The 23,459-nt window shown below is 38.0% G+C and overlaps 2 protein-coding genes and 1 long non-coding RNA gene across 5 annotated transcripts; 2 read left to right on the top strand and 1 right to left on the bottom strand.

Annotated features, from left to right (window-relative positions):
• The first annotated feature begins 1,945 nt into the window (after positions 1-1,945).
• LOC109061977 (ancylostoma secreted protein-like) lies at positions 1,946-16,541 on the top strand. Of its 3 annotated transcripts, none has more exons than XM_042756306.1 (13): positions 1,946-2,193; positions 4,847-4,873; positions 8,387-8,596; positions 8,967-9,044; positions 9,129-9,311; positions 9,549-9,677; positions 10,047-10,256; positions 10,451-10,528; positions 10,607-10,798; positions 10,930-11,052; positions 15,481-15,699; positions 15,788-15,865; positions 16,045-16,541. In XM_042756306.1, the coding sequence occupies exons 2-13, from the start codon at positions 4,867-4,869 to the stop codon at positions 16,203-16,205; spliced, it is 1,668 nt and encodes a 555-aa protein (XP_042612240.1). In that variant the 5' UTR covers positions 1,946-2,193; positions 4,847-4,866; the 3' UTR covers positions 16,206-16,541. The 3 variants fall into 3 exon arrangements, with proteins under 3 accessions (XP_042612240.1, XP_042612239.1, XP_042612241.1); XM_042756305.1 differs by having other exon boundaries at positions 10,044-10,256; XM_042756307.1 differs by having other exon boundaries at positions 1,956-2,193; positions 10,044-10,256; positions 10,607-10,789.
• On the bottom strand, positions 13,840-14,876 carry LOC122145041. The gene is made up of 2 exons (XR_006160050.1): positions 14,737-14,876; positions 13,840-14,666 (listed from the first exon to the last, which is right to left on the bottom strand). It is a non-coding gene; the product is annotated as an uncharacterized LOC122145041 (long non-coding RNA).
• A 4,051-nt stretch (positions 16,542-20,592) lies between the features above and the next one.
• On the top strand, positions 20,593-22,810 carry LOC122134152 (tubulin beta-4B chain-like). Its single transcript, XM_042756304.1, has 4 exons — positions 20,593-20,776; positions 21,177-21,280; positions 21,402-21,517; positions 21,604-22,810. The coding sequence occupies exons 1-4, from the start codon at positions 20,720-20,722 to the stop codon at positions 22,662-22,664; spliced, it is 1,338 nt and encodes a 445-aa protein (XP_042612238.1). The 5' UTR covers positions 20,593-20,719; the 3' UTR covers positions 22,665-22,810.
• The last annotated feature ends 649 nt before the right edge of the window (positions 22,811-23,459 follow it).

The following is a 23,459-nucleotide window of genomic DNA, read 5'->3' as shown; positions in this document are numbered from 1 at the left end:
AAACCGATAGTCATAATTATAAACTAATTTTAACAAATAAATAATTTATCATTTGTAATAAAATAATTTATAACAATAATTTATAATAAAATCTTTAATCATTTAATATTTAATAATTTTAAAATGTATAATAAAAAAGTTATTATAAAATAATTTATAGCAAATATATTAAAGATAAAAAGAGTCACTCTAAAAACAAAGAATGAAACAAAGAAAGTGGTATTTTAGGATGCAATTGACTCTTTGCAACCCCACCAGTTATTGTTTCTATGTCCGACAAGCGATCTCAGGCCACACATCATGTTCTCATGCAGTGAAAAATACATAGCGGAGTAAAGAAGACACTGACAATGCGCGGACAGACAAGACAGAGCAGGTTACTTCTGGTATGAAACAAATTAATTCAAACAACAAATACTGTTTTGTGGTTCTTTAATGTGTCGCGACAGATCGCTGTAGCGTCTCAGTTCAAGCACCATGTGAAAAGATCATCTCTTCCTCTTTACTAGTCATAGCATGAAATAAACATGAATGAACATCAGAAGGTATCTTGTTTGACATCAATTGAAAGACGTCAATAAACGCGATTTGTCAAGTCCACCAACGTTAATCTACTACTGGTTTGCTTGTCAGACCAAACGTCTGGCATTTGATTGATCAGATCGCTGAACTGAACTAAAACTAAATGAGGAGAACTTATGCAATTTCTTTGCTTTGTTCTTATGCACTTTAGATAGTCATAGCCTGTTTGTTCTTCCACTTTAGATAGTCATAGCCTACATCACAGCTTACCCCACTTTGATAGGAACAGCCAATCACAGTATAGAAATGGAGAAGCGCCAAATTGCAATCTCCTCCTCATTGGAAATGGATAAAGGTACCCTTCAAACAGACACTCCTTCTTCTGAGTCTCTGGCCTGCATGATAGGAAACATTAGCAGATACACACATTCTGAGTCTCTGGCCTGGAAATCTTTCATTTATTTGTTTGAAGCATAATAATGTTCTTCACCTGATTAGTTTCAGTTTAACTTTTGATAAGATAATGTAACTCTGCCATAGCAACACCCAACTGAATCACTTTATTCCTTTTTCATTTATGGTATTCATTTAGTAGTTGTCTATTACTCTTATCTATCTTTTGTTAATAAAATGTATTTTATTACACAAGTGTCTTCTTTGTCTTGTGCAAGGAACCACACAGAAGTCAGTGTTCATTAATTGATAATCTGCCTCATAATCATAATTTTCATGAAAAATAATAAAAGTTGTTGGTGTTTTACAACCTCTAGTGTTTATTTCAGCTGAAAACTGCAGTGAATTGTGTACGGGTACATTTCGTTTTAGTTTTGTCAAAATGTTGGTAGAGGCACGTTTTTCCAATGACCCTGGGTTGTGCAATTAATATGCCTAAATCCATAAAAGAACTGTGGAAACTCCTCAGAGATGCATAAAGCAACCTATCTACAAGATATAAATTGAAAAGGATATAAATAACCTTTTTTTCAGCATCTAAGGTGCCAAAGACTTTAACATAGTACTTGCATAGTATATTGTAATGAGCACAAGCACATTCCACTGCACCACAGCTCAGACACATAAGGTTTGTGGAAATATATTCGTTCTCATTTCTAAGCACATCATAGTATTTTTTAAATGTTTATGACCTTTCTAAAACACCTCAATTGGAACAAAATGACCTGTATCTGATTGAGAAATTGTGTGCATTATTAATACTCATTGTGGGTGATAAACGGAAAAAAAAAAAGTCTGTGGAAACAACCACAAGAGAGGAAGTGCTATCGCAACATGCAAGTGTAAGGGCAACACTGAAAGAGAGAAGATGGCAGGAGTGAACATGAACTGAAGAAATTAAATCTCACATGATTGAACAAGTCAGACACACTTTGTTCTCCTGTTCTTAAAAGCATTCAAATTAGTTTGTGATAAAGAGTGAGCGTGAGTGAATGTGTGTGTTGTATGTTTGTGCAATTCAGTAAAACTGAAAAAATGTGGGACTGTGTGTAGTGTCGTCAGAGTGCTCTTTCCTGGAGGGCGTTGCATCACTTGACAGATACAGGCTATACAGTACATAGATTTCACTGCTTGTCCGCAAGATACAGGGAAGGAGAGGAAGAGAAATACAGTCAGCGTTCATAGACAAATTCCTGCCTTAAGGAGACTACAGGACAGGTATGTATGCATTTTAAGTATGATTGCTAGTAAAACCAACTGTATAATGCCTACTGTTGCCTAATGCATTTTTATTTTATTTTTTTAAATATAAGACACTAATTAAAAATCTATGTATCAAAAAGTGCACCGCTGATGCTTTAAGCACAATAGATGAAAAGAACATATAGCTTTTATTCATACAACATTTATGTTATTTGAATTGTAAAGAACATTTGGAGTCCCTTCAGCAGATGCATTTTGGTCTCAGACACCATCTGTGTTTGTTGCAGTAATGCTTTTCTGCCAATCTTCAAACTATGCAAGTTCACTATAATGGTATGCCATCAAACCTGTTTCACTCTAAACAACAAACTAGACTTAAGAACAAAATTACGACAAATACAAACATGCTCATTGCTTTAAGGAAAGTTAAGAGTGGCTTGTAGGTGTTCCGTTACACTTCATTTTAATGCCGCTTGACTACATGCAAATTACAACCCATATCATATCCTGCAGTTAAGTGTTGCTGTCCTGCAAGAAGTTTAATATCAAAAGAATAACAGTCTTGCAAAAGTAAAATTTTTGCTCTTTCATTGACTGTGCAACAGCAGAGCAGTTTCCTGTCACGTACACAAGCTCACATGTGGACACCTACTCATAAAAAAAAAGAAATGAAACCTTTTCATGTGCAAACCCTTAGTGTAGCTAAAGGTTAAATTCAGTCAAAAGTTAAACAAAAATGGTCCATACACCTGACAGTTTCCTAGAATCACAAGGAGCCAACTGAAGTGTTCTACTGTATTATGTTAAAAATATGAATACTTGTGTAGAGATCTAATCAATAAGAAAAGGGATTATAACATTCTTAATATCAGGCAGAGAGGGCCATCATAAGTCAAAGCAACCATACTATGAATTTGGAGAGAAGGCATGTAAGGTAATGGCATGGCAGCTTAAGGCAGACCAAAACAGGCAAAAATGATAAATTCTATAGATATCGGTCATAACATTTCCCATAACCCTACAGAGATAAACAATGCTTTTAAAGAATTTTATGAAGCACTTTACACATCCCAAGTAAATGAAAATCTTAACCAAATGTAAGCTTTTGTCTCCTCTGTCGATCTACCATCCTTATCTGAAGAGAATTGATCTAGCTTGGATAAACCATTCTCTATATCTGAGCTGAATGAAGCTATTACAGTTATTGTCTTCCAATAAGCAACGAGGGGAGGATGGCTTACCCCCCTGAATTCTATAAGAAATTTAGATATTTGCTTACACCATTTTTAATGGATGTTATGGACCAATCCAGACATGATAAATGCTTCCCAGATACTTTTTCTAATGCAATCATTTCAGTTATTTATAAGAAAGGTAAAGACCCGTTACAATGTACTCATTTTTTAATAAAGACTATTAAATAGTAACTAAAATGATTGCTAGGAGAAAATTTGCTACCTGTATTGGTGAAGCCAGACCAAACAGGATTTAGGTTGTCCTCAGATAACCTAAGGCATTTTTATTTATATAACTAACTGCTAATGTCAATCAGATACCTGGAGTAGCTGTTTCCCTCGACACAGAAAAGGCATTTGACAGTGTCGAATGGCCATACTTATTTCAAGTGCTTGAAAAATTTGGTTTTGGTGTAGAATTCATAGACTTGACTCAATCACTTTACAAATCTCCTAAAGCTAAAATTGTCACCAATGGAGTCACCTCTGCTCCATTTCCTCTGTCTCGAGGATGCAGACAGGGATGCCCACTTGCAAAAGACATTTGGACAGAAATAATTTCTTTCCCCTAAGACACCAATATGGGGCAACAGATTGCTTCCAAAATGTTTTCAGAATAAACACTTTAAAATATGTGCTGATAAAGGAATTATTTGTCTAGAGCAAAGGCACGAGGATGGAATATTATTCTTTTGAACAGCTGAAATCCAGGTATAATTAATTTATATAAATTATTATAAAATTGGTTTATATGAGCCAACAAACCTATAAGATAATCTTTAGAATATATAATGCCCTTATGACAAATAAACCTCCACCTGAACTAGATAAATCTAAAGTCAGATAGGAACGTGATCTAGGCATTAGTCTGGAGTGAATATGCAAGAAAGGAAACACATCTTATTAGAACTCTTGGTATAGACTCTAGTGCATTGCAATGAAGTGGAAATCGGATTATTCCAATAAGTTTGTGGTCATCTGAGGTTAATAACTGTATACCTTTAGAAATGCTAACATACTGGTTAAGAAATAAAAGTACAAAATTTTACAGAGTTTGGCAACACTTCCTTATTTATATAGAAAATACACCAATATACCAGATGAAAATTTTCCCCTAAAAAAAATATCATTTTTTAAATTTACTTTCCTGTTTATTATTATTATTATTTCTTTCTTAAATGTATTGTATTTTATCTTACATTTCTGTCCATGGAACACATTTAAAAACATTTAACTGTGCCAGCACATTTTGTTTAAATGCATTTTCCAGTGTTCTAGAAGAGCAACACAACCACCATTTAAGTATCTTCTCCATTGCTCTCATTCCCACAGATGCACTGGGAGTGGTTCAGATATTCTGTTGTGACGTTTAACTGTTTGAAAATTATCACTGTGGTTTATGTAACTGCCATGTTGATGTGTTTATTTTGCAGTCTGTCACATAGCTTTATGCATGGCGGGTGAGTCTAGATGATTTTTTTCAATCTCAGATCTATTTTTCCTACTTTGGTGTTCTTCCTGTTTATTTATTTACTTATTTATTTGTTTGTTTGTTTATTTTATTATTAATATTTTATCCATTTATCCAGTTTTAACTTAAGTATTACTTTTAACATTTAACTGATCCAAACTTATTCAAAGCTAATGATGAATACTGTCTAAGAGCTGAAGTAAACCTTTATACAAAATATTACTTGATTTGCTTTTATTACTATGGAGTCAATATAATATCACATATATACGCAAAAAAATAAAAAATTTCAAAAAAAAAAAAAAAATTTCAAACAAAAAAAAAATAAATTATTAAAAAAAATAATCTTTCTGCAAACAAAAAAAATAAAGAATTGCAAAACATAAATGATACCGCGCGAAAGCAATGATTTTGCAATACATATTTTCCATGGTCATATCTACAATTTTATTTGCAACACTGATTTTATTTTGCGCGTCAGTCTAGTTTGAGCTTGCGCTGCAGTTTTTCCCTGTGCGCTTCATTTTTTCTGCGCGTCTCGCTTTGTGGCGCTGTTTTGACGTGGGGGTGGAGTCAAGGGGCAGGGGCGTGTACAACAAGCCTCCCTGGAAGTGACGTCATCGGCCCGAGACGCAGCTCACTGATCCAGGTACTGTCATGATGAGCAGATGCATGCGAGTGGATCGCTTCCTTTTATTCACTAGCATTAAAACATGCATGGTTTCGTTTTATTAACTTTATTAACAAATGTATATGTGTATTAGCAGCGTTTGCTCAAGTTAAAGAAGTTGTTACCATGCACATCTGTTTTGTTTATTTCTCTCGATGTGCACTCTTTTACTGGCATAAAGTTTGGCTTGACGTTGGACGTTAGATATTCGCAAATCTAGGGACCGTCTCTAAAGTTACATGCGAAACTACTATACACTTCTCTAACGTCAATAGCATGCAAGGAGAATGACTAACAGTCATGAAAACAACTGTTAACTGTTCATCCAGGTGTCAACTATAATGCACACCTTTTATATTTTTTTGATAATTATTAAAATAAACGGTAAATCATATGTAAAATATTGCTACTTTTCATTACCAAATGGACGTAAACACTAATTTAAAGCTCAAAAGCTTAAATGAAAAACAGCAATATTTTACATATGATTTACAGTTTATTTGAATAATTATGAAAAATATGAACGGTGTGCATTATAGCTGACACGAAGATGAACACTTTACAGTATGTTTTATGAAAGTGAGTCATTCTGTTCAAATGCTATTGAGCTTTAAATTTGTATTTAAGTCCATTCGGTAATGAAAAGTAGCAATATTTTACATATGATTTACAGTTTATTTGAATAATTATGAAAAATATGAACGGTGTGCATTATAGCTGACACCTAGATGAACACTTTATAGTATGTTTTATGAAAGTGAGTCATTCTTTTAAAATGCTATTGAGCTTCAAATTATGGCATATTTTAAATTTGAGCCCATTCGGTAATAAAAAGTAGCAATATTTTACATTTGATTTACAGTTTATTTTAATAATTATCAAAAAATATAAAAGGTGTGCATTATAGTTGACACCTGGATGAACAGTTTAACAGTTGTTTTCATGACTGTTAGTCATTCTCCTTGCATGCTATTGACGTTAGAGAAGTGTATAGTAGTTTCGCATGTAACTTTAGAGACGGTCCCTAGATTTGCGAATATCGAACGTCCAACGTCAAGCCAACTTTATGCCAGTCACACACTTTTATAGCATTAAATGTGTATTGTTACATTTGGTTAACTGCATGTGTATTAACAGTGTTTGTTTAAGATCTAACCTGTGGGAGGACGCCAGCGCACAGAAGCGTTCTTTGTTCACATTAGTTCAGAGTTAGCCTACTGCTAGTTTTAATGTAAAATTATGCAATTAACTTCATAAACTATAACGTACATCATTAAAGAGGTCTACGACTCAAGTTTTATATCGATCTCGACTTCGTTTTTCATTTACATAACTCCTGGCATAAATTAATAAAATGACTGTCATTGTAAGATAAAAAAAAAATGAAGCTCGAATCTTTTTTGGTTTAATTTTGCCACGAGTTTAATGCATAAACAAACCCGCGTGACCATAGCAACCTGAGATTATCAGAGATTGATCAAATATTTTTACCTATCCATCCCACAGTCCGTTGATCGTGTCTTTTTATGTAATATATGTGCATATAAGGCTTTTATTATTTTTATCATTATATATACATAATATATCCAAGTGGATGCTGCACACTGCTGGTGGTTGAGGAGAGACCCCCACATGATCGTACAGCGAATTGGGTGTACAACAATACATTATAAAACGCTATATAAATGCATCATTCATTTATTCATATAGGCTAACCGTATATAATAATTGATAATAATATTATATTAAATAGGGCTATATTTTTATATTTATTGTTATGCTTATTTCCCCTTTTAATTCGTGTATTGCTTACCTAATTAACGTTCTTTGTTAAATTAGTGTTTTCATTTACAAATGAAACTAGCGAATTATTCATTTATAATTCTAGTATTTTATTATTAAGGGTTATTGTTAAATTCATCCTCTAAAGTGCACTTTAATGAAAAGTGTAATGAAAAGTAGCAATATTTTACATATGATTTACAGTTTATTTTAATAATTATCAAAAAATATAAAAGGTGTGCATTATAGTTGACACCTGGATGAACAGTTAACAGTTGTTTTCATGACTGTTAGTCATTCTCCTTGCATGCTATTGACGTTAGAGAAGTGTATAGTAGTTTCGCATGTAACTTTAGAGACGGTCCCTAGATTTGCGAATATCGAACGTCCCAACGTCAAGCCAACTTTATGCCAGTAAAAGAGTGCACATCGAGAGAAATAAACAACAGATGTGCATGGTAACAACTTCTTTAACTTGAGCAAACGCTGCTAATACACATATACATTTGTTAATAAAGTTAATAAAACGAAACCATGCATGTTTTAATGCTAGTGAATAAAAGGAAGCGATCCACTCGCATGCATCTGCTCATCATGACAGTACCTGGATCAGTGAGCTGCGTCTCGGTCCGATGACCTCATTTCCAGGGAGGCATGTTGTACACGCCCCTGCCCCTTGACTCCACCCCCACGTCAAAACAGCGCCACAAAGCGAGACGCGCAGAAAAATGAAGCGCACAGGAAAAACTGCAGCGCAAGCTCAAACTAGACTGATGCGCAAAATAAAATCAGTGTTGCAAATAAAATTGTAGATATGACCATGGAAAATATGTATTGCAAAATCATAACTTTCGCACGGTATCATTTATGTTTTGCAATTCTTTATTTTTGTTTGCAAAAAGCAAAATTATTTTCCTCAATACTTTAATTTTTGTTTGCAAAACTTTATTTTCTTTTGCAAAACTTTATTTTTTTGCGCGTATATATGTGATATTATATTGACTCCATATATTTCAGCACATCGTTAAACTCTGTGCTCTCTTGTTCCAGGCAGCAGCTTTGAGGCTGAGTTCCTACAGACTCACAATGCATACCGCAGACAGCATGCAGCGCCGCCCCTCACCATAAACAAAAACCTGTGCCGCTCCGCACAGGCATGGGCAGAGCATCTGCTGTCAATCAAGACCCTCAAACACAGCAACAAGGACTACGGAGAAAATCTGTATTATGCTTGGAGTTCGGCTAACAAAAAACTCACAGGTTAGATTTCTGCTCGAAAAAAGAAAAAACAAACAAACAAACAAACAAAAACACATGAAGTCAAATTCTTCTAAGAGGCATATCAAGGATAAACCTTTTTACAGTCTATTGGATAAACGCTATATCAGTCATTTGATAAGGGACAGCCAAATCCAGTTATACCGCTCTGGTCAGAGTTGAATGCATTAGAATTAGAAGCAATTGCAGCGCATTGTGCAGGGTCTCAGAACTTTGTAACTTCATAACAAGACATTAAACTGAAGATTTATAAATAATTTGTGTTTTTATAAACGTCATTTGTATTGCACACTGTCTGTCAACTAATTTCTTTTAGAAAAAATTACATGCCTTATGTCTCCACTTTCTACAGGACATGAAGCAGTGGAAAGCTGGTACAGTGAAATTAAAGACTACAACTTCAGCAGGCCTGGATTTTCCTCCAAAACAGGTTAATCCACTTGAAAACACGCTGGTGTGGCTAAACGTTTGCACTAGTCTCTTTTACAACACTGACTCCTAGTGGTTTCTTCAGGTCACTTCACACAGGTGGTCTGGAAGGACACTAATGAGGTGGGAGTTGGACTGGCCACTGACGGGAACACAACTTTTGTTGTGGGTCAGTACCTACCAGCTGGAAACATCACAAATGCAGGTTATTTTGAAAAAAATGTCCTACCGGCAGGCACCAAGGTAGACTCAAAGTCCACTGGTACAAGTGAGTAAACTTTCTAGTAGAATATATATATTCTTTTTTTCTTTTTATATGTTCTTATTAAACTTTCTTATGATTATTTTTTTCAACATATAATTACTGAATTATTAATAAAAATGATAGAGAGTAGTTCTAATAGTAGATATGTACTTGACAGTGAATACTGTAAAAGATTGTATTGTAAAAGAGGTGTTGATCATTACAGTATATTAAATATTTTATATATCTGGCAACATTCAGCTGACAAAGTGCAACCAGTGCATGGTGCATCAGGCATACATTCAAAGCAAGCACCTTCAGTGCCTCGCAGTACTGAAATGTCAGCACCCGGGGGCCGAGGAGAGCATCATGTGGGAAGCAGCTTAAAGGGTAAGTTGAGTTAAAGTTATTTGTTTCATGTAAATACTTTATAATGATGAATAAATGGCCATGAAATGTATTTTAAATTGTGCAGCTTTTCTTTCAGCACTTTTTCAGGTGGGGTCATCTTGTTTATACAAATGCAAACATGGACTGTGTTTAAACACTCACCATTCATCACAAGTATCTGTCTAGCCTTAATGCAAATGAAATATGATAGTCCGTTCTTTGTACAGATGCTTTATGGCTTCTGAAATGGAGCATGTGTGTCGCACATTTAAAAGAAAAACAAATGACTGAAAATTGTCTTTATTCTTTCAGTCAGCATGGGATGTGCTTTGTGCACATCAAATAACTCTTTATGTTTGTCTGTAGCAGACAGCAGCTTTGAGGCTGAATTCCTGCAGACTCACAATGCATATCGCAGACAGCATGGAGCCCCACCCCTCACCATAAACAAAAACCTGTGCCGCTCCTCACAGGAGTGGGCTGAACACCTGCTGTCAATCAGGACCCTCATGCATAGTAATGGAGAGTATGGAGAGAATGTGTATTACGCTTGGAGCTCAGCTAACAAAAGACTCACAGGTCAGAGTTTGGTAGCAACTATATCTATAACATTTACTAATATTTCACTTGCTCACTTTTCAGCCAGTCATCTTAGATGCAAAGTCTTTACATAAAATCCGGAGCTTGGGGTTTAACACAGTTATTTCATCGCCATTAGTGTGCTATGATCTTGTCTGCATGTTTTCAACATTGCATGTTTGTAATTTACACAGGACGTGAGGCAGTGGAAAGCTGGTACAGTGAAATCAAAGACTACAACTTCAGCAGGCCTGGCTTCTCCTCCAAAACAGGTGAATCCATCTGTAAACACTCAGTGGTGGTTAGACAATGGGTCTAGTCTCTAGTCTGACATCTGCTGGTTTCTTCAGGTCACTTCACACAGGTGGTGTGGAAGGACACAAATGAGGTGGGGGTTGGACTGGCCACTGATGGGAACACAACTTTTGTGGTGGGTCAGTACCTCCCAGCAGGAAATATCAGCAATGCTGGATATTTTGAAAGAAATGTCCTACCGGCAGGCTCCAAAGTAGACTTCAAATCCACCCCATCTGGTGAGTCTGGTATGTGCATGGATATAATACTGATTGAACTGAAAGTGTGACCATATATAAACACACGTGTATATATAATAAGACACTTATTGTACAATATACAATATTCACAGCTTTAAAAATTTTTATATGATGTTCAGCTGACAGAGTTGGACAAGCACTTGCTGGTCTCAGCATCAAGTCAAACCAATTGCCTTCATCATCTCACAGTTCTGGACCAGCACCACGTAAGAGTCAGTGTCCACAGAGCAGCAGTTCAGAAGGTAAGCAGTCAAAACAGACACTATGAAAGCTTGTTTTGACCATGTTAGAAAAAATGATGCATTGATAAATCCGAATTATGATGTAAAAAGTCATAAGTATGACATAAAAGTCAAAATGATGACAAAAGTGGGAATAATATTATGAGATTTTATGTCATTATGACTTTTTTTAATATTTTTTTAACCTCGTAATTTTGCCTTTTCATTTATCATATAATTGTAACTCTTTATTACCTCCCACCAAAGCATCACTTTGTATGTGGCAGAAATTGGCTTCCATAAGAAACAGAATTGCTTTTTTCATAGTGGTAGAACAAACTATTTTAACCGCTTTCTGATTATCACAGCACACTATTGTTTAATATAGCAGTGTTCATTATTTATGTGGTTTTGCACCCATTTAACATCAATGATTGAATGAATGGTGTATTTATATAGCGCTTTATTGTGTGTTGTTGTACACCCAAAGCGCTTTACATTAAGTGGGGGGTGGGGGGTCTCTCCTCAACCACCACCAGTGTGTGGCATCCACTTGGATGATGCGACGGCAGCCACAGGACAACGGCGACAGTACGCTCACCACACACCAGGTACAGGTGGAGAGGAGAAAGCGATAGAGCCAATCAAGTGGTTGGGGATTATTAGGAGGCCATGATTGACAAAGGCCTGGGGGCCAATTTGGCCAGGACACCAGGGTTACACCCCTACACTTTTACAAGAAGTGCCAGGGCATTTTTAATGACCAGAGAGAGTCAGGACCTTTGTTTAACGTCTCATCCGAAAGACGGTGCTTTTTGACAGTATAGTGCCCCCAACACTATACTGGGGCGTTAGGACCCACACAGACCACAGGGTGAGCACCCCCTGCTGGCCTCACTAACACATCTTCCAGCAGCAACCTAGTTTTCCCAGGGGGTCTCCCATCCAGGTACTGACCAGGCTCAACCCTGCTTAGCTTCAGTGGGCATCCAGTCTTGGGCTACAGGGTGATATGGCTGTAGCAATGGCCACATTTATTAATTTATTCTACATTTATTAACATCAACTTAATAGATGTAGAATAAATGATTTTTTTTTTTAGATAAAGACATTTTAATTGGTCTTTGCCAGTATGTCCTTATTCAGAAACTATTAGTGATTTTATAGTGCCCCTATTATGCCATTTTTAAGGTTCCTAATATTGTATTGGGAGTCTCCTTCAATAGGATTACATGCATGCAAGGTCAAAAAATGCTTTAGTTTTCTCAAAATATGCCTTTAATATCACTTAATTTTCCAACTATTCTCAAACAATTTATTTCGAAGCAGTTCTAAGATTAAGTCTCTCTAAACCCCTCCTTTCCGTGAGCCTACTCTGCTCTGATTGGTCAGATGGCCCAGTCTGTTGTGATTGGTCTACCATGCACAGTGCGTTTTGGAAACGATATGGCCATTGCCATTGTTCAGTATTTTGAATGCTTGTGTCATAAATCCGGTCTTCGAACTTCCATTCACTCACCACCAGAGGTCACCCGCTCACTACATGGACTCTCACATTACACAGACATTACACATACCCTGGGACTACATTTTCCATCATCCATTACACTGATTGCACACAGCTGTCATCAGTCTCCTGCTCACCTGATAACAATCACACCATGCACCTGAGACCAATTACACACACAGCTACAATCAATCAGACACGCTTTATAAGCATTGGACTTCCTCTCTCATACTGCCGAGTATTGTTCTGCATTTCTCACTCTCCCAGTGTTAGCTGCGATACGGAGCCAGTCTACAGTCTTACAGGTTTCCTAGTTTAGTCTAGTCTTTCCTTGCCTGTTTTCCCGCGTATCAATCTCTGCCTTTGTTTTTGGATTACCCTGCCGTCTTGCCGTTTGGACCCTGTTTGACCCTGCCTGGATTATTATCTGTGCCTGGATTATCTCTTTCTGTCTAGCCCTCTGGATATGGTTCGCTGATCGTAGACTCTTGCTTGCCCTTGGATTATTCTTGTGTCTTGCCCATACCATACCTGTTTGCTACCGTTTCGACCCTGTCTGTGTTTAGACCATGTCAAGGAATAAAGGCTTGCATATGGATCCGCACGTCTCACATCTCTGTCACTCCGTTACAGACTGATAGAAAATGACCATTATTAATTAAACTTACAGGTTGTAATTCAGTGGAGCCAACTGGTTCAAATAAACTGGGTACTGAGCCATCTTTCAAGAGCAAGTGTTTTATTAATCCCGTGTTTAGCATTTGTGGGCGGGGCCAACTGGGTGTGCCTCACACATCCTGAAAAGTGAAGCTGTGGGCTCTTTGATCGACCCCTGGTGGCTGGCTGCAGTACAGGTCATAAACCCCACCCTCTCAATGTAAACAAATGGGACTTGAGTCAAAAAAAAATTACACTTCCAATACAATTTTCCGGAAGATGGTTTTGGTCATTAAAGATAATTTTTATTACGCTGATATATGTTAAATTGTTTGTTTTTGTGATAAGTTTGATTTTAGCTAGTAATTTAATAAAAACAGGGCATGTCGTTATGGTTGATTGGGTCTGCGGAAGTTTGATACCGCAGCTCCACCTCACGACACTACTGCGCAGACTCTAGCTCCAAATGACGTCATTTACTCAAGATGGCAGCGGCCATACTAAGAAGCTTTGGGTTCACTTTTCTATAGTGGAAGGAATAGGAGATGCATCGTCCATCTTTTTTTACAGTCTATGCAGCCAACGTAGAACATAGGTGTCACGGGTATGCTACTGTGAGGAGCAAGGAACAAGGAGACTAGGAGTACAAACCACAGAATTTAATTATCTTCACACAGGGAATCACACGTAGCACAGGGTGTAGACAAATGATAGGAGGCCATGGCAGATCAGGAGACGCGGGAGGCCATGGCGGATCTGGAGACTCGGGAGGCCCCCATGCATGCCTCAGCCTCTACAGCTGGATCCCTACTACCCCCAACCCCCCAAAAATACTTGGGGGAACTTACGGGTCTGAACTCGGGGCCTGGAACCCTCCCTGGGCTTAATGGGAGATCAAAAGCCCTCCCTGGGCTTAACAGGGGATCAGGAGCCCCTCAATGGGCTATACTCGGGAACCGGGAGCCCCTCCTGGGCTGAACTGGGGATCGGGAGCCCTCCATGGGCTATACTCAGGCACAGGAGCCCCTCCTGGGCTGAACTGGAGAAATAGGAGCCCTCCCTGGGCTTAACTCGGGATCGGGATGCGCTTACGTGGTGCTGGCACTGTAGGGTGCACTGGAGGAACAGGCACAGCAAAGCACTTTCGAGGAGCTGGCACTGGAGTGAGTTTTGTGGCAGGAGCCAACACTGGAGTGAGCTCTGGACGCGGATGATGGCGGCGGGCATGGGTGAGCCACAGACAGCTGACTTGACTAGGGACCAGCCGGTGGAGTGGTTCCGGATCGGGATTGGAGACTATCCAGACACCGGATGACTGTCTCCTTCCAGTCGAGGTTGGTGGTGTCTGGGAGCTCCGTGGGATGAAGTTAGCCCGATCCAGAACAGCGTCAGCAGCACAAACGCCCTCAGGAAGATGATGGGGTTGGGGCTCACTTGGGCCACGGCTATGAATCTCACTCATTTCTCCATTCTAGCACGGCAGAATGAGCAGGAAAAACAAAAAACAGAAAATAAACATGGGGAAACAGGGTGCTGCTTACTTTGATTTGGTCCGGTATTCAGTCACAGGTATGCTACTGTGAGGAGCACATCAAGGATCAAGGAGACCAGGAGTACAAACCACAGAATTTAATTATCTTCAAACAGGGACTCACACATAGCACAGGGTGTAGACATAAACAATACCGGACGCACATGATGCGAGGAGGGGATGACGTGACACACCTGGGGTCAATGGAAATTAAATGGGGAACACCTGGAATGAACTCAACATAATCAGGACAGGAACAGGAAACTAACTGGGACACAGGGAGCACATGGGGAACAAAACACAACACAAGCCTAACAATGGGCAGGGATTATGCAAATGTGTTACACTGCGACGTGTAGCCATCATAGAATTTGAATTTGAATTACTAACGACTTGTTTAGGCTGTTCAGAGTCAATTCTTTATTTTGTGAGATAATAACTTTATTTATCGTGCACCTTCGGCTTTACAATTTTGCAGATCTTTTACATTCACATACAGCTACATTACACATCGCATGAAAGGCATGAAGTGGCATAATAGGGGCACTTTAATTAGTGTAGTAGTTACCAGTAATTAGTTTGAGAAGTTCATCTCCCACAAAGACTACTTTTTGGAAACAGCACCATTTGATGTACAGGCAGTATGTGCACAAAATTATTTGAAATAAATGTTGAAATTGAAGCTAAAGAGTCCAAAGCCTTCCACTGACATGCCTCTTCAGGATTTACAGCTCTTTCTTTTCCTTTGATGAAGGTGAGAACTTGTCCCAGTTTCGTCAGTCTCTTCTTGAAGCGCAAAATGATTACAGACGGCAACATGGAGCACGGCCTCTGTCAATGTGTCCCATCCTCAGTAAAGAGGCTCAGGATTGGGCAGCACATCTGATTAGCATTAACGCCTTAAAGAACAGCAGCAAAGGTTATGGAGAGACTATGTCATACAAATGGACATCCACCATGGTGCCTCCCACAGGTAAATTGGTTATTACTTATTATTTAAGGAACTGTAGAACACTATAATTATAACCTTTATAGAAAAACTGATTATTTTTAAACTATAGGGAAAGAGGTTGCTGAATCGTGGTACAAGGAAAATGGGAAGTACAACTTTGCAGCACCTGGCTTTCAGAAAGGAACTGGTAGGCTAATTTTGCACTCATATCTGTTGAGAGTTAAAAGAGCTAATAAAATGGCAAATATCAAGTACATATGTAAGAGATGTTTTATATATGTACATATCAAAGTCAATACAATCAAACAATCAAAGTACAATCAAAGTCAATCACAAACCATAACTGAAAATTGAAAATGTGCACAGGTAACTTCACCCAGATGATCTGGGGGTCTTCAGAGCAGGTTGGGGTTGGCCTGGCATCAGATGGAAAGGGCAAATTCATCACTGTAGCCTTTTACAAACCTCCTGGCAACATCACCAACCCTGGCTACTTCCAGGATAATGTCAAACCTGCTGGGAGATGATCTGTTGAATAAGAAAGAATATTCAGTCAGTTATACAGTCTTATGCAGTTTATTAATTTTTTAATTTTTTTAATTTTAATGATCAACAATATTATTTGTATGTTAACAGAAAGTTAATCATCTGAATATCACAATCACAATCGAGTTCACAATCGACAACTGTAACCTTTGTCAATATGCTTGTTTTAATTTTCACTTCTTTTTTGTTTTGCTTAGTTCTGGTATAATTATGTTCTCATTCTTTGCTGAGGTGGTATTCATTCCTTCATTGTGATAAGAGATGGTATCTTGTAATCTATAAAAAGATGATAAATCCTAATAAAATATCAAAATATATTTTTGACTAAATAAGACATTATATGAATGCAAATGTTCTGTACATGCAGTAATTTATCTTAATTGTAGTCTGTGGTGTTACTGGTAAACATGACTTCTATGCTGGTGACACAATATTTATTTTTATAAAAAAAACATTTTAATATTTCATCTCATACGTCAACTTTCATCAGCTATATAAAGCTACTGAAAAGTATTTTATCTCTTTCCCAAACACACACACATCCTCATAGTTTGAATTCACTTATAAATATGCATATTCATCTAGATGTGAACACTAACCTTGCACAGCCCCAAAGAGCTTGGGTGGGAGTGCAAAACTGAAATGGCAAGGTGTCATGTTGCAGGAACATCTCATCACATTGTGTTGCTGGTGAAACATAAGATGCTCTTATCTTCATTTTTACATGCCCTCCTTCATGAATACTCACCCTGAGTAACATAAAGGTCAAAAACTTGTTTGATAAACTGAAATGTATATACCTTTGCTGGGGTTGAGGTTTTGTGGAAATATAGTGCCTGTTGGCGAAAAAGAAAAAGCTTCCTTATTAAAGAAACATGTAAAAACTGCGTTATCAGTAATATAAATAGACTTTAAGATAAAATTCAGATTTTAAAACTAACATGAGAGCATTGCATTGTAAAATAGGAGTATGCAAAAGAGTGTAAAGTGTCAATATCCAAGGAAGGATATATAAAGAATGTTTTCAGACCCATGCATTTGTTAATAAAATTTTGACTTGAATGTGTTTTTAGGTCTGTTCCAACTTCAAATGAACAAGGAAATGAACTTACAATGAACAAAGGTTTATTGTTTTCTTTTTTATATGTTGGATAGCAAACAAACAGAAAAATTAGCTTTGTTTTGCATTTCCTTGGTCATGAATGTACAGTACATATAGACCTACATCACTCTGTATGAGCCTTAAAATAGGCCTCTGTGTGGGGAGAGTTTCTATAGCAGCACTGATGTTTCTATAGAGTTTTTGCTGTGCCTCTGGACAGTGGAGGATGTTTTCCAGCTAGGTTAGCTTTCCTCATAGGGATCACCAGCAACAGAAGAAAAAAATTAATAAAATAAGACCTGTAAACCAGAGTGAGTGGAACACAAGCCTAAAACATTTTTTATTTATGTGTCTAGTCAACTTAAACTAAACTGAAGAAGGTGAAATCATAGTTTCAGGTGAAAAGCTATAAGGGAGTGTGCATGATGTCCCATTTTGCCTATTCAAAGTTCTTCTCTTTTGTATTGTTTAAAAAGACGTGTGTGCGCGCGCGTGTGTTCAAGGCAGCTGCTGCCAGTGTTGTTAAACTTTGAGTGTTAATCAATAATGCAGTGCATGTTTTGCCTTACACTCCTCTCACACACACACACACACACACACAGTATATACAGCCTCTCAAGTTCAGACTTTCCCGGGTCCTGAGAGAGTACCTCGTTCACACATCAGCGCCCTAGTTTCGATGAGTCTTGCTGCATACTGAGCGGAGGACATAGATTATATGAAGTATTAACAACTAATATCTTGAAAACACAGTACCTTCAAACGTTTTGGGTCGCTGATCATTTTTAATGTATTTCAAATAGAAATCTTTTCTCATTGAAATGGAATAGAAATCCTTGTAGCAATCAAAATGTCTTCACTGTCACATTTGATCAATTTAATGCATGCTTGGAGAAGAAAAAGTATTATTATTATTATTATTTTTAATCTTACTGACTAAAAGTAGGTTTGAGAGTATGTAATAGTTGATACCATTGCTCTGTTGAGCTTACAATAGTCACATAGTTCTGACAACTAAAACAGTATTTAATCAGAGTTATGTATGAAGGCTTAGTAGTAAACTGTCCTCTTACATGACATAAAATCTTGGATCTTTTGGTCAAAAAAACCCTTTTGGCCTTGTTTGTGGTCTGACAAAGTGCTGATAAGTAGACCTGATTATTATAATACAAAGCATGTTGTATGTCAACAACCAGCAACAACTAGCATAACACAACAGATGTCCTGCTGTGGAAATTCATTATGCCCTTGTCATTAATCAAATTTCATTTTGTGCTTGCGCAGCCTAAGTGTGCTTCTGTCAAAGCATGCATGAACTGAATTCCCTCCAAGGATGTTTGACACCTGTGATACTCATAAATAATGAATCGATGTTGTACATCCCACTTGTGCCCAGCACTTTAGGGATGGCAGCATAATACAGGCCTACACAAATACTTCTTAATGCTGTATCCACATTATTTTACTCATAAGAGCGGATGCGGCCATTTGTTATTACAAATTTCATAAAATGTATGGGTCTGACTTCCAGTGTCATCTGCTTCCAGCTATTTTTAGCTGTACAAAACAGTTAGTTTTGCTGCTTGATAATGCTAATTGGTGTGTCTTACCATATTATATAGTAGCGGCTAATGAACCAGAAGTCTCGCACATTCACAGAAAATGGCTTACTTCCATGTTGAAAAATAAGGTGGATTGGAAATTTGAGAAATCTCACATCAGCGAGGAATAATTTACTACTCAAAGTATGTTCTTCATGTTCTTTAGCCTTTGTATGTATGCTTGTGAGTGTGTGTTTCTGTCCGTACCTGTGTATGTTTACAAGTTTCTGTCAAATTAAATAAAAGGGTGCTGTAACAGGGTCAAATATATTAATTTCAAAGCCACAGGGTACTATAACTATTTTCTCATGCTCTCATTCATTTGTTATTTACATCAACAGCGATAGATCGTTATCAAAATGGGTCAACTAATGGAGGTCCTATACAAAAAGAAAATACAAAGACTTAGTGGAGGAAGTATATTTTTGTGATCTCTACGGCAGGATACTTTACTAAGCCTTCATACAGAACGTTCAAACAGAACAGAATGTTTCAGTTGTCAAGACTATATGACTATTGTAAACTCAACAGATTAACACATTTCTTAAACAATGAACTGATTACGGCGTGAGCTACAGTGTTACTTGCACTACAGCAAAAGAAGACTCAAAATGGTGAATGTCAAGCAGATAACCCCTGACATACTTTGAAAAGTCAACGCACTCTCATGGCATATTTGTTACTATTTTACATTTTTGCAAATCTGTGGTTAATTTAGGTTTTCTGTGGCCTAAGGTTTAGAGTGGATAGTGATGTTTCCATACAAATCACATTGTACAAATTAATAAAAAAAACACTTCGTAAAATAGTTATGTTTTCTTATGAGATCAGGAGACATGAGGCAAACATAAACTTGGAAATAAAGAGATATAGAGCTGTGGTTCTCAAATGGTTTTGCTTTATGACTCAGAATTTACACCAAGTTTCTAAATGTCAGCCATAGATGTTTAATAAGTAACATTTGAGTTTTTCAAGTGCATGTCTTTACAAGCAACTCCTCCAGCCATGACATACAACTGATGCTATACTATACATGTAAATCTCAAATCCCAGCACATGCAGCTTCTTTCAATTAATTACATTTTTCATTCGAGCTGGCATGCCTGAAGCAAATATAAAACTTATTGCAGTTTTTATTTCTGTTGTTGTTATTGCTGCATGATAGTGCATAGCATAAGTTACACCTTAATAAGGTCAAGAAACAAATAAATGGTAAGACAATATTTGCCAGGTAGCCTAGGTAAATGTTCACGTAACTATAATCTGTTCAAATTGTTTCGCTTTACGTTATTGTAAAATTATCATTTATTTGAAAATTAATTTCTAATATTGTCAAGTGTGGCAAAAGTTAAGCAAATGCATGCAGTGTACGAACGCAATTATAGTTAACAAGTCCAAACGCGCCATGCACTGTTTGGTGAAGGTGGCGCTTGGTAACATGATTCTAAATGAGAACATAGGTCTATCCAATGATAGAAGCTGCTTATCTGGTTACCAATACAAAACGGTTTCTGGGCGACCTCGCAGTGTTGTAACCATTGACAACAGATTAAACATCTCTAATCCAATCAAAAACGGAAGCGACACGAGAGCGCGAGCACCTCAACCAATCAAACGCGGACAGAGAATGATTGACGTCTCGTTCATCCACCTGTGTTTAAATGCGAAGGCTGGCGTTATTTAAAACTGAAAACCGTTCGTGGTGTTCTCTGCAGAGTGTTGACGCGCGGTGGAAGAGAGTTCACTACATTTATTTTGAGCAAAAAAAGTGCATTTTCTTTAACGATTCAACATGAGGGAAATTGTTCACCTGCAAGCTGGTCAATGTGGAAACCAAATCGGTGCCAAAGTGAGTAATGGTATCGATTACGATATTAGCCAAGAAAAAGACAAAAAATGCCCGGTCGCGAGGGGCATAACGTTAGTTTATATGTTGTGTAACGTAGTTATTTTATTTATATAACCAATTATAGTTGACTAACGTAGTTATATTTATTTGTGCTTTTTCTTGAGCACAAAATACATATTAGTCAGTGTAACTGGCGATCTAACTCGTTATAGATCTCCACAGTTTGGTTTTAACATAACGTTACTCGTCTGTAAACTTGTGTTTGTGGGTTTGTGAGTTGCCATGACAACAGTGCAAAAGAGGACGTTATTTAAACGTATCTTTGAAGATTTGTGATATTACTTTTATGCAACGTTCTAATTTTACGTCAATATCGACTAATTTTCTTTTGTGTGATCAGTTTTGGGAGGTGATTAGCGATGAGCACGGAATTGACCCGACGGGAACTTACCACGGAGACAGTGATCTGCAGTTGGAGCGGATTAATGTACAACAAAACCAATCCACAGTTCACATTTCAATCACAACAAAAAAAAAAAACAAATAAATAAAAATAAATTACTTTCATTCCTTTCTTTCTTTCTTTTTTTTTTTTTTTTTTGATTGTAAATGTGCACTTTTCTATAACAGGTGGAAAGTATGTACCTCGTGCTGTTCTTGTCGACCTGGAACCTGGCACCATGGATTCAGTGAGATCTGGACCATTTGGGCAGATCTTCCGTCCAGATAACTTTGTTTTTGGTAAGTCTGGTTGTATGTCATTTAATTAAATGTTGAATTCTAGAGCAAAATGAGCCTGGTATGATCTGTATTTTCTTCAATCATAGGTCAGAGTGGCGCTGGAAACAACTGGGCCAAGGGTCACTACACAGAAGGGGCTGAGCTTGTAGATTCAGTTCTCGATGTAGTCCGTAAGGAAGCAGAAAGCTGCGATTGCCTGCAAGGCTTCCAGCTCACCCACTCCCTTGGAGGCGGCACCGGGTCAGGCATGGGCACGCTCCTCATCAGCAAAATCCGTGAGGAGTACCCAGACCGCATCATGAACACCTTCAGCGTGGTGCCCTCACCCAAAGTCTCAGACACTGTTGTGGAGCCTTACAACGCCACGCTGTCCGTCCATCAACTGGTGGAGAACACAGATGAAACGTATTGCATTGACAACGAGGCACTGTATGACATTTGCTTCCGTACGCTCAAACTCACTACACCCACCTATGGAGACCTTAACCACCTCGTGTCTGTCACAATGAGCGGGGTCACCACCTGCCTGCGCTTCCCCGGCCAGCTCAACGCTGATCTCCGCAAACTGGCCGTCAACATGGTGCCTTTCCCCCGTCTGCATTTCTTCATGCCAGGCTTTGCCCCTCTCACCAGCAGGGGGAGTCAGCAATACCGGGCTCTTACTGTGCCCGAGCTCACCCAGCAGATGTTTGATGCCAAGAACATGATGGCTGCTTGTGACCCCCGTCACGGCCGCTATCTCACCGTTGCCGCTGTTTTCCGAGGCCGCATGTCCATGAAGGAAGTGGATGAGCAGATGTTGAATGTCCAGAACAAGAACAGCAGCTATTTTGTGGAGTGGATCCCCAACAACGTCAAGACCGCTGTGTGCGACATCCCGCCTCGTGGGCTCAAAATGGCAGCCACTTTCATCGGCAACAGCACTGCCATCCAGGAGCTGTTCAAGCGCATCTCCGAGCAGTTCACTGCTATGTTCAGGCGCAAGGCCTTCTTGCATTGGTACACAGGTGAGGGGATGGATGAAATGGAGTTCACGGAGGCTGAGAGCAACATGAATGACTTGGTGTCAGAGTACCAGCAGTACCAAGATGCCACTGCAGAAGAGGAGGGAGAATTCGAAGAAGAGGGAGAAGAGGAGCTTGCATAAAGTGCTGAATGCTCAAGTTCTTGTTCACTGTTGTTCTTGTTGTTGTTCTGGTCCGTTTCTAATTGGTTTTTCTTTTTGTTCTGTTCTTTCGTTCATGAGCAGCTAAAAGGTATCAATGTACACGTCTATTAAAGCTCTAAATTTGATAGCAGTCTGCTGGGTGTCTTGTCTTTGGCCTTTTTCCTTGCGCATGTATTAAAGTGGATTGTAGATGAAGCTCTGTTCAACTTTACTAATGTTGTATTGTACTATTCTTTGTATAACAATATAGAAAATCAATGTAAGATTAGTGGCTTCTTTAAAAAACAACAAAAAAACATCCCATTTTAAAACTAATATCAACAGTGGTGCAAGCTAGATGAAACCATCCCTGCGTACTTCTACTACGCCCTTAAAATATGTAATCTTGGTGATGAAAAAGTACACACTTCTGAGTGTGTAGTAGAAGAGTAGGCAAGCTTTGGGACATACTATCACGTCACACAACTGCGTCTTAGAGGACCGCTCTGTCGCACCTGTTACAGGCACCCTGTCACTGTAAACTGACTTGTCAATCATCTTGTAACAATTAACATCCTCCACATTTAATTTAATTTAATTTAACTTTCTACCATACTAGAAAGAAAAGAAGTAGCTCGTTGATCTGTCATTTGCGCGTCTTTCAAGCGAGAACTCTGCTCATATTTTCTGCATAATGATGCATTTAAAAGTTAATGACCAAATGGATGTTTATAAAAGTTCACATTGCTGTTGCAGATGAACTATAACACGGATAACAATAAATAAACATTTTTT

Source organism: Cyprinus carpio, chromosome A5 (assembly GCF_018340385.1).
Source record: "Cyprinus carpio isolate SPL01 chromosome A5, ASM1834038v1, whole genome shotgun sequence".
In the NCBI taxonomy this organism is placed as follows: domain Eukaryota; kingdom Metazoa; phylum Chordata; class Actinopteri; order Cypriniformes; family Cyprinidae; genus Cyprinus; species Cyprinus carpio.
Note: the sequence above shows the minus strand (reverse complement) of the source record. Positions and strands in the feature narration are given on the sequence as shown.